Raw genomic sequence first — 17,081 nt, 5'->3', positions numbered from 1 at the left:
AGTACCAAAAATATAGTGTCAAGACTAGAGTGAAGTTTGGTACTATGGTACTTGTCTGTAGGCTCAGCTATCAGGAAGGCTAAGGGGGGAAGATTACAAGTTTGAGGCCAGCCTGAGCAACTTAGACTCTCCAAAAATAAAAAATAGGGTTGGCAATGTAGCTTAGTGGTAGGATACCCTGGGTTCAGTCCTCAGGACCACAGTGGGAGGGGGAGAGCAAGAAATGGCTGAATCTCAGTAAGAACAGGGAGCTTTCTGACCTTTTTTGCTTGACAGTTTCCATACCCTTTTCCCCAGATCTGTGGTAGTCTTGACCATCAACAGCCTCAGAGCCATGGTAACTGAGAATCAGCAGACTAGTAGCTACTGGAGGGGCAAAATGGATTAGAACCTCTTCCAAAAGCTCTAAGCCTGGAAAATTGTCACTGTTTGACCTGTCTGAAAGCTCCTGAAAAGGCCTCATTCTCAGGGCTTGTCTTGACCTGTTTTGTGTTCACAACTCTATCTGCAGGGAATTAGTTGAAAATAATCATCAGCAATTGTTTAACATCATAGTCAGTGATAGCAGTTGAGGCTAACCAGGAGGCTGACCAAAAGACTGAAAAAGAAAAACTCGTGAATGAGATGTCCACAGGGTGCTTTGAAAAGCACCAAGATATTATTGAGGATCTAGAAGTCTTTGAAAATGTGCAGGGCAGCGTCTGCTTCCAGGAAAGACCCAAGAAGGTCTTAATCTTTCGTCTCTGTCGATTGTAGAGCTCTGGAAAAGAAGGAAGTGAAAGCTAAGCCAGAGTTGTAAATTGCTTACTAGAGCACTGAATGTATGCCTGAAAAACAGATCTGATGAAAAAAACATGACACATTCAAGAAGTACGAAGAACTCTATGTAGGATGAGAGACAACGGTGACTCATCACATTCAAGTGACTCAATAAGATTAACAACTAGCTTCCCATCAGAATCATGGAGGCCGGAAGTTAGAGGAATGACGTATCTAAAGTGCTGACTGAAAAAAATATCTGTCCATCAGAAATTCTATGTCCAGCAAAACTCTTTTTTTAAAATGAAAGAGAAGCTAAGACTTTCCCAGATAAAAAATGGAGAGAATTTATCCCTAGTAGACCTGTTTTACAAGAAATACTAAAATGGGTCCTAAATTGAAAGAACACTACACAGTCACTTGAATCCACCAAATGAAGAAATAAAGAATTCCAGTAAAGGCAAATGCCATACGAAATATAAAAGAAATATAAATGTATTTTTGTTTGTAACTCTTTTCTTCTTATATATATTTAAAAGACAACTGTATAAGATAATAATTATTCATCTGTTGATGGGTTTATATTTGCATGATAAATAATAATATGAAATGAGAAGGAAGAGAATGGAAGTATATACTGGACCAAAGTTTTTTTTTTAATACTAGTGAAATTGTTTCCATTAATCCAAACTAGAATGTTTTAAAATAAGATGTTAATTATATTCGCCAAAGCAACTGCTAAGAAAATGCCTCAAAAATAAAGAAACAATTAGGAACTAAATTATGTATTAGAAATTATTTTACACATAGGCAGCAATGAAAGAATAAAAGACCAAAACAAAACAAATAGCAAAACGGGACAGTGCAGAGGTTCTCTACCAGTGAGTTACATCCATAGCCTCAAATAAGTCCTGTCTTATCCACAATTACATTAAATGTATGTGGATGAAACATTCTAATCAAAAGGCAGAGATTGACAAAATGAATTAAAAAACATGATTCAGGGCTGGGGATGTGGCTCAAGCGGTAGCGCGCTCGCCTGGCATGCGTGCGGCCCGGGTTCGATCCTCAGCACCACATACAAACAAAGATGTGTGTCTGCCGAAAACTAAAAAATAAATATTAAAAAATTTAAAAAAATAAAGAAATAAAAAACATGATTCAATTATGGTCTCTCTAAAAGGCATTTTTTTTTAAGAATAAAAATCACAAATAGGGTGCGAATGAAAGAATGGGAAAAGTTATACTATGAAAAAAGTAACCAAATTAGAGCAGGAGTGGCTGTATAAATATGTGAAGTAGCCTTTAGATAAAAACTGTTTCTGGAGGCAAAGAAGGACACTTTATAGTAATAATGAGATCAATCAATGAGGAAAACAATTATAAACTCACATGCACCTAACAACAGAGACTGAGCCACAAAATACATAAATCTTACAGGATAAAAGAGATAAAAAGAACAGTTGGAGACTTTCATATCCCCTTTCAATCATGGATAGAACAAGTAGGCAGAAGATTAGCAAGGAAATAGGAACACTGAATATGATAAGCTAACTAAAATCTAAAGAGATCTATTGAATGTTCCATCCAACAAAGGTAGAAAGAATACCCATCTTCTCAGGTGCACATGGAACATGTTAAGCCATAAGACGAATCTCAATACATGTAAATACATGTAAAATACATCTTAATACATGTAAAAGAATGGAAATTATAAAAAGTTTGCTCTCTGATTACAATAAGGTTGTCTTCTGGTCTGTAAAAGATAATCATTTTTACTTCAGAAGGGGATAAAAGAATCCAGATCTCAAGTGCCCTGCATAGGGCATTACACATAGTAGGACAAATTCCATGTAAGTTTTTCTTTGCCTCATGGCTAGAGTTTGACAAACGAGGAGTTAACTTACTCCTTGCAAATTAGAGAAAAAAAATTAACCATTTAGAATCGGTGGTGGATTATATTACTGATGCTGTATTAGTATTAAGGAGACAGCTTCAGAACCATGATGTAGCCATCTTCAGTATAGCTAAAAGCCAGATGGAGAGGACTGTTTAGGAAAGAAACCAGCAAATTTCTAAATTGTCCTCTGTTTATGACTCAATAGGTCACTAGTGTTCATTAATATGTGTGATTGTCTTCATTTATTTCCCACCAGAGAAGTGAGATGAGGCTACACTTTAAGGAATCAATTCTTCTAAAGCTTGACTTTACACTGCCTTAAAAGAGATCCTTAGTTCAGCTGGTCTACGGCTGCTTTTATGTAACGATAGCTGAGTTGAGTAGTCGTGATAGAGTCCAAATGGCCCATAAAGCCTAAAATATTTACTGCTGGGCCAAAGTTTGCTGACCCATAACCTAATAACTAAATAATCCTTGGGTGGCCCTGGCAGGAGATATTACAGGAAAGACATTGAAAACATGTAGTCATCCTATTTTCCCAAGTTTGCATAACTTTAACATGGTCAATCTTGTTTCATCTATAAACCCATCCAGCCCTCCCCCTTAACTGCTCTGAAACAATTCCAAGACATACATTATAAATATTTCATCTATAAATATGAGTTTCTTTACATTGTATTTGAAGGCGTGTAATACAAATGATAGTACTTATCTTTTTTGTAAGTGTGAGACCTATATTGTTGTTAATTTTTCTTCAAGTTCCACTTTGCAAATAGTAGACTGGGGGCTTGGGTTGTGGCTCAGCAGTAGAGTACTCGCCTAGTATGTGTTCAACCCTCAGCACCACATAAAAATAAATGAAAATAAAATAAAGGTATTGTGTCCATCTACAACTAAAAACTAATTTTTAAAAAATGGTGGACTGGCCAAATGTTCTCTGACTTGCATTTAAGGATTCTAAGAATAGTAAATTTCATTTCCTAACCTAGAATAATGACAGTGGAGATTTTACAGTTCTCCAGAAATTTCTCCCAACTTTTTTTCTCACTGAACAAACTCAACAGGCTAACAGAATCACTAAGACCTCTGCTGGCAGGTTCTAGGATTCTTTTGTTTTAATAAGTGATGTGAGGTTACTGAGCATATTGATCCCAGAAGTGTTTAAAGGCTTTGAGGTGACTTGATTTGGGACATTTTGCTGTTGTGATTTCACTTTTCTCCCACTCTCATGTCAACCACTGTCTTACTCCCCACTCCACAATAGTGCCTTCTAAATGAGCTCATCCACTCTTACTTCATATTGACTAAATTTGCCAATATTAACATTGAAAAAGAAGATGGGGGGAAAAAAAGCTCAGATGGATATGCCCCCTTTAGGGAAGTGTGCATTCAGATCTTCCAAAGCCCTGATCAGACCTGGTCCCTGGAAGACAATGGAGGTACACTCTGCCCCTACATTGTGCTTGGACATACCCTGAATCTCTTGTGATGGCCCAGTTGGAATCAATGAATCAAGACAGGTTAGTTGGCTGAAAAAACCCTGTCAGAACTGAAAGACAAGAGACTGAAAATGTGGAGAGATACATGGAGCCAGCAGCAGCCTTTTAAAGGCTCTAATGATAGAAAAAGCAATTAAAAGAGAGACTAATTGCTGGGATATATAATTCATTCTTTGGCTTGTCATTTAGTTAGAGGAAAATGGCAAATTTGAAGTATTTTGTAGATGGGGATTTTTATTTATTTTTTCATTAAAAATTTTTTTTTTTTTTTTTTTGTACTGGGGATTGAACTCAGGGGCACTTGACCACTCAACCACATCCTCAGCTCTATTTTGTATTTTATTTAGAGACAGGGTCTCACTGAGTTACTTAGCACCTAGCAGCTGCTGAGGCTGGCTTTGAACACATGATCCTCCTGCCTCAGCCTCCCGAGCCTCTGGGATTACAGGTGTGCTAGATAGGGATTTATTTATTTATTTATAAGTTGTAGATGGACAGAATACCTTTTATTTTATTTATTTTTATGTGGAGCTGAGGATCGAACCCAGTGCCTTGCCTGTGCTCGGCAAGCGCTCTACCGCTGAGCCACAACCCTAGCCCCTAGATAGGGATTTTTAAATGATAACTTTTTTTGATGATGAGATTTAAAAAAATATATACACTCACATATTATTTTAAAATTGTCTTGTTTTCCCTAACACTCTCAAGCAACACAATATTGGAAACCAAAAATCCTAGGAGTGATAAATGTTACAACATAGGAAGGTCTTATCCAAAGCAAGGAGTTAAGGTTTAACTTTGTTTTCTCCTTCTGGGCTCAGTGTCCCACAATGGTCATCATTTTCCTGGATTAATACTGATCAATACAAGTGGCATGAAGAACTAAAGGCAGTGGAAGCGGTGGTGTGTCCTGTAATCCCAGTGGCTTGGGAGGCTGAGGCAGGAGGGAGGATCCAAGGTCCAAGTCAGCCTCAACAACTTAGTGAGGCCCTGAGTAACTTAGTGAGACTGTCTCAAAATTAAAAAATTAAAATAGGCTGGGGATGTGGCTCAGTGGTTAAGTGCCCCTGGTTCAATCCCTGGTTGGAAAAAAAAAAAAGTAGAGGGATATATGTATACACGTAGAGGATCAGCATGGTGTCTGCATTACAGCTATAAATTGGTTCTCCTCTCTCCTACCAGGTTCCACATGGAGGATTATTTACCAAGTCACAGGTGTATTTTCTGAAAGTCATTTTCTTTTTTATTTTTGGTGATGCTGTGGTTTGAACCCAGGGCCTCACACATGCTAAGCACACACCCAACCACTGAACTACATACATTTTCCAAGTTTTTATTTTTAATCATTTTACCCCAAGCTTCCCAGAGCCAGGTTCTCTCTATACCTTATTCTAGTTGCCTTCTCCCCGCCTTGGAATGCTGGGGATGGAACCCAGGGCCTTGCACATGCTAATCAAGTGCTCTACCATGAGCTATACCCCAGCCTTCCAGTTATCTGTTAATAGGTAATGAATTGTCCAAAACATGGAGGCTTCAAACAAAGACCATTTTATTTGCCCCTGGTTCTGTGGGCCAGGAGCCTGGGCAGGGCTCTGTGGGGATGGCTCTTCTCTGCTCCATGGTATCTGTGGTCTCCACTGGAATGCACTGGACAGTCCAGAGCTGCTGGGACTACCTTTTTTCATGGTATTATCTGCAGTGATTCAGTTGGAGCTTTAGGGACTGAAGGCCTAATTCTTAATGCCTGGGCATTGTTTCTTTCCAACATGGCCTTTTATTACTCAATAATCAAAGTCTGTCACTTTCAAGAGTGAAAGCAGGTGCTATGAAACCCCTCTCTGGCTGAATGTCTCAGAATGTCACTTGGGTGGTCCATTAATCAAGGTGAGTCTCAAGCCAGACTGGAGTCAAGAGGTAGGGAAACAAACCCCACTTCTTCCTGGGATGGGGAATATCTGCATCCAGACATACAGGCATTGTTGGCAGATAAACTACCACTCCTCTCAGAAGCTAACCAGGTAAACTGAACAGAGCTCGTAGAAAATTCCAAGATGCCTCCATTTTCCATAGAGACATCCCAATCTTTAGGAATCTAATCCAAAGATGGACCCTTTCCATTCTTTTTTTAAAATTTTTTTTTAAGTTACAGATGAACACAATACCTTTATTTATTTTTATGTGGTGCTGAGGATTGAACCCAGTGCCTCATGCATGCTAGGAAAGTGAGCTACCACTGAGCTACAGCCCCTGCCTTCCATTATTTTCTCCTGTTAACAGTGACCTAAAAATATGAAATGGAAAATTTCAGGAATAAATAATACATAACTTTCATTTATTGTTACAAAAAATTGTTCTGTTTTATTAGTTTTGTGATTTCTTATTGTTCCTAGTTTATAAATTTATTTAAACTTTATCATAAGTATGTATGTAAAGAAAAAATATATAATATGTATAGGGGTAAGTACATCCACTAGGCGTTCTAGAAAGTAGCTCCCATGGATATGGGGGGATGATAGTACTTTGATCATATTTTAACAATTTGTTGATATTTTCTAGATTGTCTTTAACTTCCTGAATTCTAGAACTAAGCAGAATTAGCATTCTTGGATGCTTTACTCCACCTGTTAAGGTGCCTTTTCTGTATAAGATGGTACATTTTACTAACACTTGGTGTTTAAAATGCTTATGTGATTAAGGGTTGTCTTGAATCTTACTGTCTTTAGCAACATTAAGTACTAGCCCTCTTGCTTAAGATTACCTCTTGGGAGTAATTTTTCTTCTGAATTCTTTGTGTTTATTTACATGCCTATCCATGGTAGTTCCCCCAGAGGCCTAGTGGAAATGCACTAGGCCTCGCTGCTGTGAAGGCTTGGTGTTAGCAGCCCTCCCCTTTTGGTTTTGACTCTGTGCTCACAGTTGATAATCTCACATTGACCCATTAATTTAATGTCACTCCATTACCCAATATGAAGAAATTTCATAGTGAATTCAAAGACAAGACACAAAAAGTTTTGCTAAAGATGTCCTATATACATATATATATATATATATATAATATTTTATTTTAAAATGTCATTGAGCATATACATTTCTTTAGCTTCTTCCAGGGGACATTGCACCTAAGTTTCAAAACACACAAAATAGATCCCCTTTGCTAAACAGTTTTCATTTTTGGGTTACAAAAGTCAATGTTTCACAATCACAAAGCATAAAGGTACATGGTTCTGAAACCATTTTCAGGCAGATTCCTCTCAATTCACTGTACGTAGGATAGTTTTGGAAACCCAACCCATGACACATTTCCTGATAGATGATCCTCACCAGGGCCTCCCTGGGTCTCCAGAGAAACAAACAAACAAAAAAAACTGGAAGCAAAATCAAAGTGAAAGAGTAACCTCAGGACTCCTCAAAACAAACACAAAATACTCATAGGAGATGGGAAGAGTGGAGGACACAAGGTTCCTCTTCTTCAAGTACATCACAGGAGAAAACAACAGCACTTTCACAGCCTTACTTGGTCACATCTACCTGGTCGCTACATGAACAAAACTTCATCTAAGACGCAGAGGAAAAATTAAAGCTATTTACACAGATAACATTGTGGATCAGAAAGAGCAGCGCTCCCTGGACTGGCACTCAAGTCTGACAAACAGCCATGGTGCTTACCCAAGAGGCAAGTTGAGCTGCTCATGTAGTGTCCTTTGAAAATCCCAGTGTACACATATAAGCCATGTCACCACACAGAACCAAAGCTTGCCAGAGAGGTGGGTGAGGTGTGCAGGCTATACTTCTCTGCACTTGGGAGTCCTCAAAAATCTGAGTTCTTAACACAAAATTCTCTCCTGGAGCCAGAGACTTTTACTATTCTCTTAGATCCGGTATTTTTTTTTTTTTTTGTACCAGGGATGGAACTCAGGGGTACCCAACCATTGTATTTTATTGAGAGTCAGGGTCTCACTGAGTTGCTTCATGCCTCACCATTGCTGAGGCTGGCTTTGAACTCGAGATTCTCCTGTCTTAGCCTCCAGAGCTGCTGGGATTACAGGCATGCACCACCACGCCCCGCTTAGATCTAGTATCTTTTAAGGTCGGGATGGTTGTGCTTTGCATAGGCGATGAATCTCCTTACTTTTGCCAACTGTTCCAGAAGCATTAACTTACTGAAATTAGAATCTCACCAAGCTTAACATATTCCCTCTGAAAACTGTGGGACTGCTGCATCACTTTAAGGAATGGTTACACCCTCAAACTGGTGTAAACAAAACCACTAACCACTTGTGGCCTTATAAATATAGCTGACTGGCAGGTGAGGGAAGAGGTGAGGAAAAGGATAACAAGAGGAAAATAAGAATTTTAAAGACGTGGGAATCTTTTCCCAGATGTTTCCATACTAGTGCTCTTGGTAAACTGAAAACCCTGCTCAGATGGCCAAGATCTGGGGCTGAATCTGGTCCCCTGGATTTTCATTCTTGCCCACCAATATCTACCCACGTTTCAAATTCCTCCCAAGGAGTATATGAATACTTACAGAGAAGAGTAAGTGTGGACACACTGACTTCACTCAGTCCCATGGAGGCAAGTTGCTAGGAATTTAAAAAATGAAACACTCCAAATTCTCCAAAGCTGAACACTACAGAAAATACCAGAAGTCCCACTTAGGTTTTGACCTATTAGACAGCTGAGTACTTGGCCTAGCCAGATTTTCTCCTCTCCCACCCCACTTCAAGAATAGGAACGCAGAACCACGGTTGGATCACCCTCCACCTCTCCGACTGCTAACCCTGCTCTGGCTTCGTGGGTCACAAAGTTCACGCTTTGGTAGCTGTCTGGCAAAGCACTGAAGAAGACAGATGGACTGTGAGTTCACACTTTTTAAGAAAGGGTGTCTCAAACAGTCCAGAGAGCAGGGGCCAGCCCAGCAAAGAGATTTAGAGTGGAAAGAGACTTTCATTAAAGGAAGTAGCCACACAACCCCCAAGACAACCATTAAGACTTGACTAGGAAATCAAATGCTTTTCATTATACCAGACTTCCTCTGAGGCTATTAGGGCAAGCAGATTTGGCTTTAAGTCAGATACACAAGATTTCAGAACCACATATAAACATGTTCTGCAGAATTCTATGTTGTCTTTTGACCTTTCCAGGAATGCTCCAAGATCCAACCCATTATGTAGACACAGTTACTGTTCTGGGACAGGGTGACTTGGGGCCTGGGTGGAAAATAAGGCCAAAAATGGAGTCAGCTCAATTCACACAGCAATATCAGTGCTGGGTAGATCTGCCATGGGCATTAACAAATCACTGTTTCCACTTTTGATTTATTCACCTCATTTGTAGTCTTCCACCTATCCCCCAAACACAAACACGGCTTTAGCTTGCTACTAAGATCTTTCTAAAGAGACTTAATGGGAAGAATTCCTGGATACCTTTCTAACCAAAACCAGCAGGACTAAATGCTCAAGATTTTAGGATAATTTGAATGTGGGGATTTCCAGAGTTTTTCCTGAGACTGGCCTTGGCAGTAAATGAATTAGTGAATTGAATGGAAAGTTGTCATGATATCTACACCCAAATTCTGACTCCAGTGGCTTAAGACTAGAGAAGCTCAAGGTAGGGCCCAGAGAGAGGTCCAGAAAAGGAAATAAGAAAGTTAAAAAAAAAAAAAAAAAAGACAACAGGAACACAGGAAAGATTCCAAAGGAGGTGGCTCAGGGTCCTCCATGCAGGACTTTCTCAAGTTTCTATTTTGTATATAACTTTGAGAGTTGGGGCAGGAGCAGAAAGGGGACTACTCTGCCATGGGAGGACAGAAAGTTTCCCCATAGCATCATATTGTTCCAGTGAAGCGAGTGGCTAACCACCAACATCTCCCCACAGAGATGTTCAGTGTTGCTCAGATTTACTGAAGGCAGAGGAAACACACGATCAGATGGAGATGGCTCCCAATAATGCTGTGCCCAGCTTGCCTCAGGCAACAGGGTGGCAGACACCCGGAGGTGTCTATATCTGCCACAGTGCTTCACCTGCCAGACAGGGCATGGATTCTACACTATGGAACAAATTTATTCCTGAGTAGCAAGACTCCAGGCCTTTCCTAAGAAAATACCGACAACTCCAGGAATGTAGGTGATTCACTCCCCGGGAGGAAAGGATTTTCTCCTCTCCCCTGGGGAAGGAATTCAGATAAACATGGCAACTGGAACTGGCTCTCCAGCAGTTTGGGGAAGTCACCCCTTGACCTTCTTTATTGGGCTGGAAGAGTGTTTGAATTACATGAAGTTGTCAAAATGGTGACAACACCATTTTGGTTTGGGAAGAGGACTAGGTAATTAGATGTCATCCTTCCAGGGAGATGGGAGTGATTTTTTTTTTTTTTTAATCGACTTTGCCATTCCTCCTGGCAGAGAAGTAGCAGGTGTTCAGGGGGTCCAGTGTGTGCTGCTGCTGTGCTTGTGAGGTGTGCACAGAGGTGGATCCACAGTGGGCAGAGGGGTCCCGGTTCTTAGGTAGCTACGACATGATGCTCTGGAGAAGAGACTGGGAGGTCAGCATGAGGGAGACTAGCCTACCCGATCTGAATTCACTTTGATTAAAAGTACAATCCTGAGTGGATTCTGCACCAAACAGCAGAAACACAACTGCTGCTCTACAGAACTGATATTTAATCTGGAGGGAGCTGGAGGACAGTCACAGCTCATGAAACCTGGACCCAAAGCTGTCCTCAAGTGAGGTACGGTGAACTGAATGATATTAAGAGCTCTCTAAACTGCTCCAAACTTTCTAAACACTGCAGGTGGAAGGGGGCCAAACATTCCAGGATGAAAATCCAGACTCTTGCAGCCACACAAAGAGGGACGCTGAAGATAACAGAGGAACTGTTGGTCCAACGGAACACCCACATTTTCAAGAAAACACTGATTTGGTGAGAAAGCACGACTTGTTATGCAACAGAGACACAGTCGGTCATGCAGGGCATCGTTCCAGATGGCTACCTGGGTGGTGGGGGCCGTGGGATATGGGGACAACCCAGCCTAGGCTGGACTTTGACACAAAAATTCCTCAGGAAAGGAGTTGGAAAGTCCCCGTCCTGTTCTACTGAAGGGAAACAAACAAGATTTAAGGAATGTCAAAAAGAAAAGAAAAAAAAAAAAATCCCTGCCTCACCCCACCAATACCACAAAAGAATAAAGAGAAGAAAGAAAAAGAGGGGGGAGAGGTAGGGAAGGAGAGAGAGAGAGAGAGAAAGAGGAAGGCAGAATCCCTGAAATTCATCTTGAGCTTTCTAAAGGTGGACGATTTCATTTTCTGAGGTGTGATCCCCAACTTTCCAATGCGGCACTTCTAACCCATAGAGAAGTTGGCACTTCTAACCCGTAGAGAAGAAGGCTGCGGAGTCTTCTGCCAGTTACATCTGAACATGGCTCTGCCCTCGCTACTCTAGATCAAATAAATAGGATGTATGTGCCCCAAATAGGCAAGAGCCACCTAGGAGGCCTATTTTAAAAACCAACCAAAATATGACACTCAGTAGGAGGCTTTGTTTTCCCGGCTCTTGTTGAGTCCAGACCTGTTACTAAGGAAATGGAAACCTAAGGGTCATTTTGAAGCGCAGCCAGAGGCCTCTTGGCAAAGAACTCCCCACCTGGGCTGGGAAGAGATGGCATCACCTGGAACTCAGCTGGGGCACTTCTGGGTTCCGCCCTGCTCAGAGGCATCCCAGTTTTCTTCCCCTCTGTCCTCCCAATCCCCTGGGTCATTTTCATGACAGTTTATTTCCATGTATTAAAGGAATGACATATACAGAAATGTCATCTCCTGAGCCCAGTCGGTCGTTCGATATCCGCCATCCTCTGTCCTTCAGGACACCCCGGGCACGCATCACCAGGTCCTGAGCTGCCAGTGTATACCTGTGCAGGGAGAGGCAGGAATAGGACAGTCAGAACAGCATCAGGTAGAAGCCAGGGCAGCTGGGTCAGGCAAGAGGCAAGGCTGCCGAGGACGCACCACTATAGTTGAACAGTTTTCAAACACCTTTAAATTCAGAGAAAGCTGAGGTCATCTTTTTCCCCAATGTGGGATACCTGATGTGAGATTATTTTTTAGGTGGTGAATGGGTAAGGCATTAACTATATCTCCTAAATTACTCTACTGCTTGATTATCTTATTTTTATTTCTGGTGCTGAGGACTGAACTCAGGGCCTACCACTGAGTTATGGCCCCAGCTCCTATTTTGGTGTTGCTTATTACATTGAGGAGAGTCTCAGTCTGTTGCTAGTGTATCTTAAATCTCAGAGCTTTCCATGGCAAACAGCATCTAGTTAAAGAGGTTAAGTGGGGAAAACAAGAACTTCTGTTTTCAATGTATTTATTTTTAGGGCTATATTCCTTTTGTGACAAAGGATAGCCATTTTCCACTTATGGTAGGGGTAAATCTCCTTTTAAAATAAAATTTTTAGCTGGGCATGGTGGTGCATGCCTGTAATCTCAGTGACTCAGGAGGCTGAGGTAGGAAGATTGCAAGTTCGAGGCCAGCCTCATAAATATAGTGAAGACCTAAGCAATTCAGTGAGACCCTGTCTCAAAATAAAAAAAATAAAAATAAAAATAAAAGGGTCTGGGGATGTACCTCAGTGGTTAAGTGCCCCTGGGTTCAATTCCTGGTACCAAAACAAATGAATAAATAAATAAAGTAACATAAAAAAGTTTTAAAAATTGAATTGATTTAAAGAAACGTATTAATAATAGAACATGTGTCATAGCAAAAAAGTCAAACTCTTTTTAAAATTTATTTTAGGTGAATGACAGATAAGCCTTGGTGGGCGAACTGCCCCACTCATCCTTACTAATGTCATAGTTTCTAGATCAATGTAAGAACAGAGAGGGATCCCTCAAGAATTTGAAAATAAGATTGCTTCATTGTGATTTAAACTATAAAATGAAGAAAGAAAAAGAAAGAGAGAGGATGACCTGATAACCAGATGCAAAGCATTAACATGTAGACAAAGTCTAACACAGAAGGTGATTTGGTAGGTGTGGGCACTGTTAGCCTGGAAACATAAAAAAATGAGACAAAATACTGGCAGGTGTCTCTACAAAATTCTGATCAGGGTAGAGAGAATCTCAGTTGACAAACTTTGAAAAAATTAAGTTCCAGTGGCAGGTCCCTAATTGGTGTGGGATGGATTACTCTCTAGCTTATGTCCGTAAACGTGACTCACCTGTATTCTGATTTCACATTTGACAAATAACCTTCTGATTATAGTCTGCCTCACTGTGTAGGCTTGCCCACAGGGGAAGAATAAGCTAGCCATTTGTAGTCTAAGAATATAAGTCAGTTACACATCTCTGTATAGTGCTAACTGGCTTTAAATTTTTTTTCATCCCTACCCCTTTTAATTTTTTATATTGAATTTAGCACATTGGTTATGACTTAGCACACAGGGTCACACTAAGCTGTCCAGGACTTGTAATCTTTTCCCTCAGCCTCACGAGTCACTTGGATTACAGGTGTGTGCTGCTGTGTTGGGCTCGAATTTTGGTTTAGGAATCAATTTTGGGAGCTTAGTTAAAGTAAGCCCAACTGATAATGAATCTGTTCCTTGTATCTTGATTAAATCAGGTTCTGGACCTGAAAAGCTAAGAGCCAGAGTCTGGTAAATCACCAAGAAACTAACCATGTCCCTCTAAGGCTGTTGGAAGCCAGCCATGGACTTTTATAAGGGACCACCCTGATATTGCCAGTGACCTTTCCCCACACGGAGTGTCTCAGTTGAGTCTTCTGAACTCTGAACTAGAGAATTCCTTCCATTAAGCAATACTCCATTCCTTCTGTTAAAACGCCTTATCAATTTACAAATGCTCATGTTAAAAAGACCTGTTTTTAAGAACAAGGTCTGTAGCAAATGATCCCAGGATTGTGAAGGTTCTAAGTCATAGAGTGTGTGAGAATCAAGTCTTCTTGTGCAGCCCAGGGAGCAGACAGAGGGTAGCATCACTAAAGAGAGGATATGGTGCCTAATACAAAATGAATCCCCTTCCTCCTAGAGGATGAGGAGTCGCTGGGTGGGAAAGATACTGTTTTCTGTCTGTATTGAGAAAAGTATTAGCTTTGAGGCAGAAATTTCTCACTTACACTTGAGGGAAGACACAACCAGTTCATCCTCCAACTGTTCTTCTGAGATTAGGAAATAAACAAAGACATCCAAAGAGGCCTTTGACTGAACACATAACTGTCTCAAAATCCACATGCTGCAACTCCTATACTACATTCAAAAGAGCCTCTCAGATGCTCACCGCAGGGTACTCTCCGTTTTATATTAAACTGTTTATGTGAAATACAACCATGCAGGCAAAGGCCAATGCTAAGGTGATGTTTATTATCCTGGTGACTGACCAGGCTCTGGAACTCAGCTGTCCAGAAACCTGGCTGAGTCAATAGTCATCAGAGCCGAACACACCTTAACCCCGCTCATAAGCCTACGTCGAGATGTAGAAAATTATGACAAGCTGTGACAAAAATATGGCTGACAATAAAAGACACTCAAAGAGGTCAAGAAAGCAGACAGGAGGACTCCAGACACAGCTGTCTGAAGCTCTTATGTCTGGAGGCAAAAAGGCCTCCACAGGTCCCTCAGTCCTGGAGAAACCGCTGAGTTCAAAACAAGGTTAGCTGAGGACGTCTGGCTGGCTTTGTTCAAGTCACGAAAGAGCATCATCCACAGTGAAGGCGAGAGACCATGCTGGTATGGCTACTGCTGGTGACTTTTGGTATTTTAAAAATGGTCAAAATTAGCTTTGGTATTTTAAAAAGCAGGCATTAGGTCACCTAGAGAAGCTGGTTACCCGGGAAACTCGTTTCTCTGAGGGCTCCTTATCATTAAGGTCTTATTGTTAAATATGATTATTGCTCATTCCAACATGACTTCCTCAGAGGCTGCTTCTCTCATCACCTTCTATTCTGTCTTCTCTCAGAAGAGAGAAATCGTTTGAGAGAGAAATCCACTCTTGCTTTCTCTGTTTCTTGCTTCCTATTTTCTTCCTCTGTCTCTTATCAGTAGGTCCAAAACCTTTCCCAATCCGTCCTCATAAAAGCTTGCTCCAGAGGCAGCTTCTCAATATTATTTCCAGCACAAATACCACTGACCATTTTCTTTTCTTCTTCTTCTTCTTCTTTTTTTTTTTTTTTTTTGATGGTGGCAGGGTTTAACCAGGGATTGCACTCAGGGGCACTCAGCCACTGAGCCACATCCCCAGCCCCATTTTGTATTTTATTTAGAGACAGGGTCTCACTGAGTTGCTAAGTTGCTGAGGCTGGTTTGAACTCGTGGCCTCCTGTCTCAGCCTCCCAAAGCTAGGATTACAGATGTGCACCACCGCGCCCAGCCTTCCACTGACCATTTTATTTATCCCGGAGATCTGTTCTTGAATCTTCCTTTCTTTTTTGGATGTTCATGACATGACACAGTCCAAGTTCTCCTCATGAGTCTGTATTTCCCTGGCATGTGGCACAAGTTCTCTTAGATGCTACTTTGTTTCCTTTGTGGGCTTCAATTAAGACTTAGGAAGTACTCCATAAATGTTCAGTTATTTCCACTTCCAAGGTGATTTCCCATCCCTCATCCCAAGTTAACGGTATCTTTTTAAACTTTGCATTATTTTAATTATATTTCATTGGTGGCACATGGCTAATGAAAATAAAATGAAATATTAGAGAGTGAGAGTAATTTGTTTATTGTAAAAACAGGTATAGCTGAACTTACTCTCCCCCTTCACACACACACACACACACACACACACACACTCTTATTTTGTGCTTTCAATATTTGTGTTTCTTTTTTGCAGTGTTGGTGATCAACTCAGGGCCTTACTCACGCTAGGCAAGTAGTCTACACATGAGCCACACACCAGCTTCCCTTTGTTCTTGTCAGGTTGATAACTTTTTAAAATACCCTCCTCCTCTAACAGGTTTGGAAGGATTATTTTGGGTGCTGTTAGGGATTGAACCTGCCGCAGTCCGGCTGCAGCAAAATAACCGGGGGGTGACGAGCAACTTGTGTAGATTGATACAGCAGGAGTGGGAGCCGTTTATTATAGGACAGGAGGGGTATATATACATTCTACACAGCTTATCTAATTAACATAAACTAGATACAGCAGTCAACCAATAAGGAATCTCCACACTTAATGGCTCGCTGGCGTTACACAGTGGTCACAAATCACTCCCTCTGCAAAATGCCAGGCGCCATCTTGACTTGTTTACAGACTCTAACAGAACCCAGGGGTGCTCTAACACTGAACACTAACTACATCTCCAGTTTATTTATTTATTTTTTTTGAGACAAAGTCTTGCTAAGTTGCTGAAGCTGGCCTTGGACATGAGATCTTCTTGCCCAGTCTCCTGAATAGCTCAGATTATAGGTATGTGCCACTGTGCCCACACACTTTTTTTTTTCCTGTGTATTCCTTCCTTCTGGATTAAATTTCCTTCTATAGAAGTACATTTTTAGTAATCCTCTTAATAATGGTATGTGACATTATTAAGGCTAGGTTTCATCTAGCCTTTGAACAACAAAAATGGTTATTTTTTGCCTTTTATCTTGAATAAAAATCTTTTTGGTATAGAATTCTAGATTAGCTATTATTTTCCCTTAGCAGTTTTGAAGATGCTTTTCTACTTCTAGTTTCTAGTCTTATTGAGAAGAAATCTGTCTTTTATCATTCCTTTATTATTTTATCATTTATTTCTTTATTATTTTATCATTCCTGTTCTAACTGGTAGCATTTCATATTTTTTTTCCCCCTGGTATTGGGGACTGAACCCAGAGGGGCTCTATCACTGAGTCACATCCCCAGCCCCTTTTCTTTTTTATGCTAAGACAGTATCTCACCAGACATGGTGGTTCATACCTGTTTAATTCCAGCAA

General features: G+C 40.7%; 1 protein-coding gene across 3 annotated transcripts in view; it reads right to left on the bottom strand.

Annotated features, from left to right (window-relative positions):
• Positions 1–687: 687 nt before the first annotated feature.
• Ppm1h (protein phosphatase, Mg2+/Mn2+ dependent 1H) overlaps positions 688–17,081 on the bottom strand; it is a 266,367-nt gene continuing 249,973 nt past the window's right edge. For 2 of the 3 annotated variants that reach the window (XM_027925783.2, XM_071609705.1), the window contains one exon: positions 7,193–12,065. In XM_027925783.2, coding sequence (XP_027781584.1) covers positions 11,918–12,065 — 148 coding nt within the window. In that variant the 3' untranslated portion in view covers positions 7,193–11,917. Of the gene's footprint in view, positions 761–7,192; positions 12,066–17,081 lie in introns of those variants that run through there. The other variant, XM_071609704.1, reaches the window with a different exon arrangement.

Source organism: Marmota flaviventris, chromosome 3 (assembly GCF_047511675.1).
Source record: "Marmota flaviventris isolate mMarFla1 chromosome 3, mMarFla1.hap1, whole genome shotgun sequence".
Taxonomy (NCBI): domain Eukaryota; kingdom Metazoa; phylum Chordata; class Mammalia; order Rodentia; family Sciuridae; genus Marmota; species Marmota flaviventris.
Note: the sequence above shows the minus strand (reverse complement) of the source record. Positions and strands in the feature narration are given on the sequence as shown.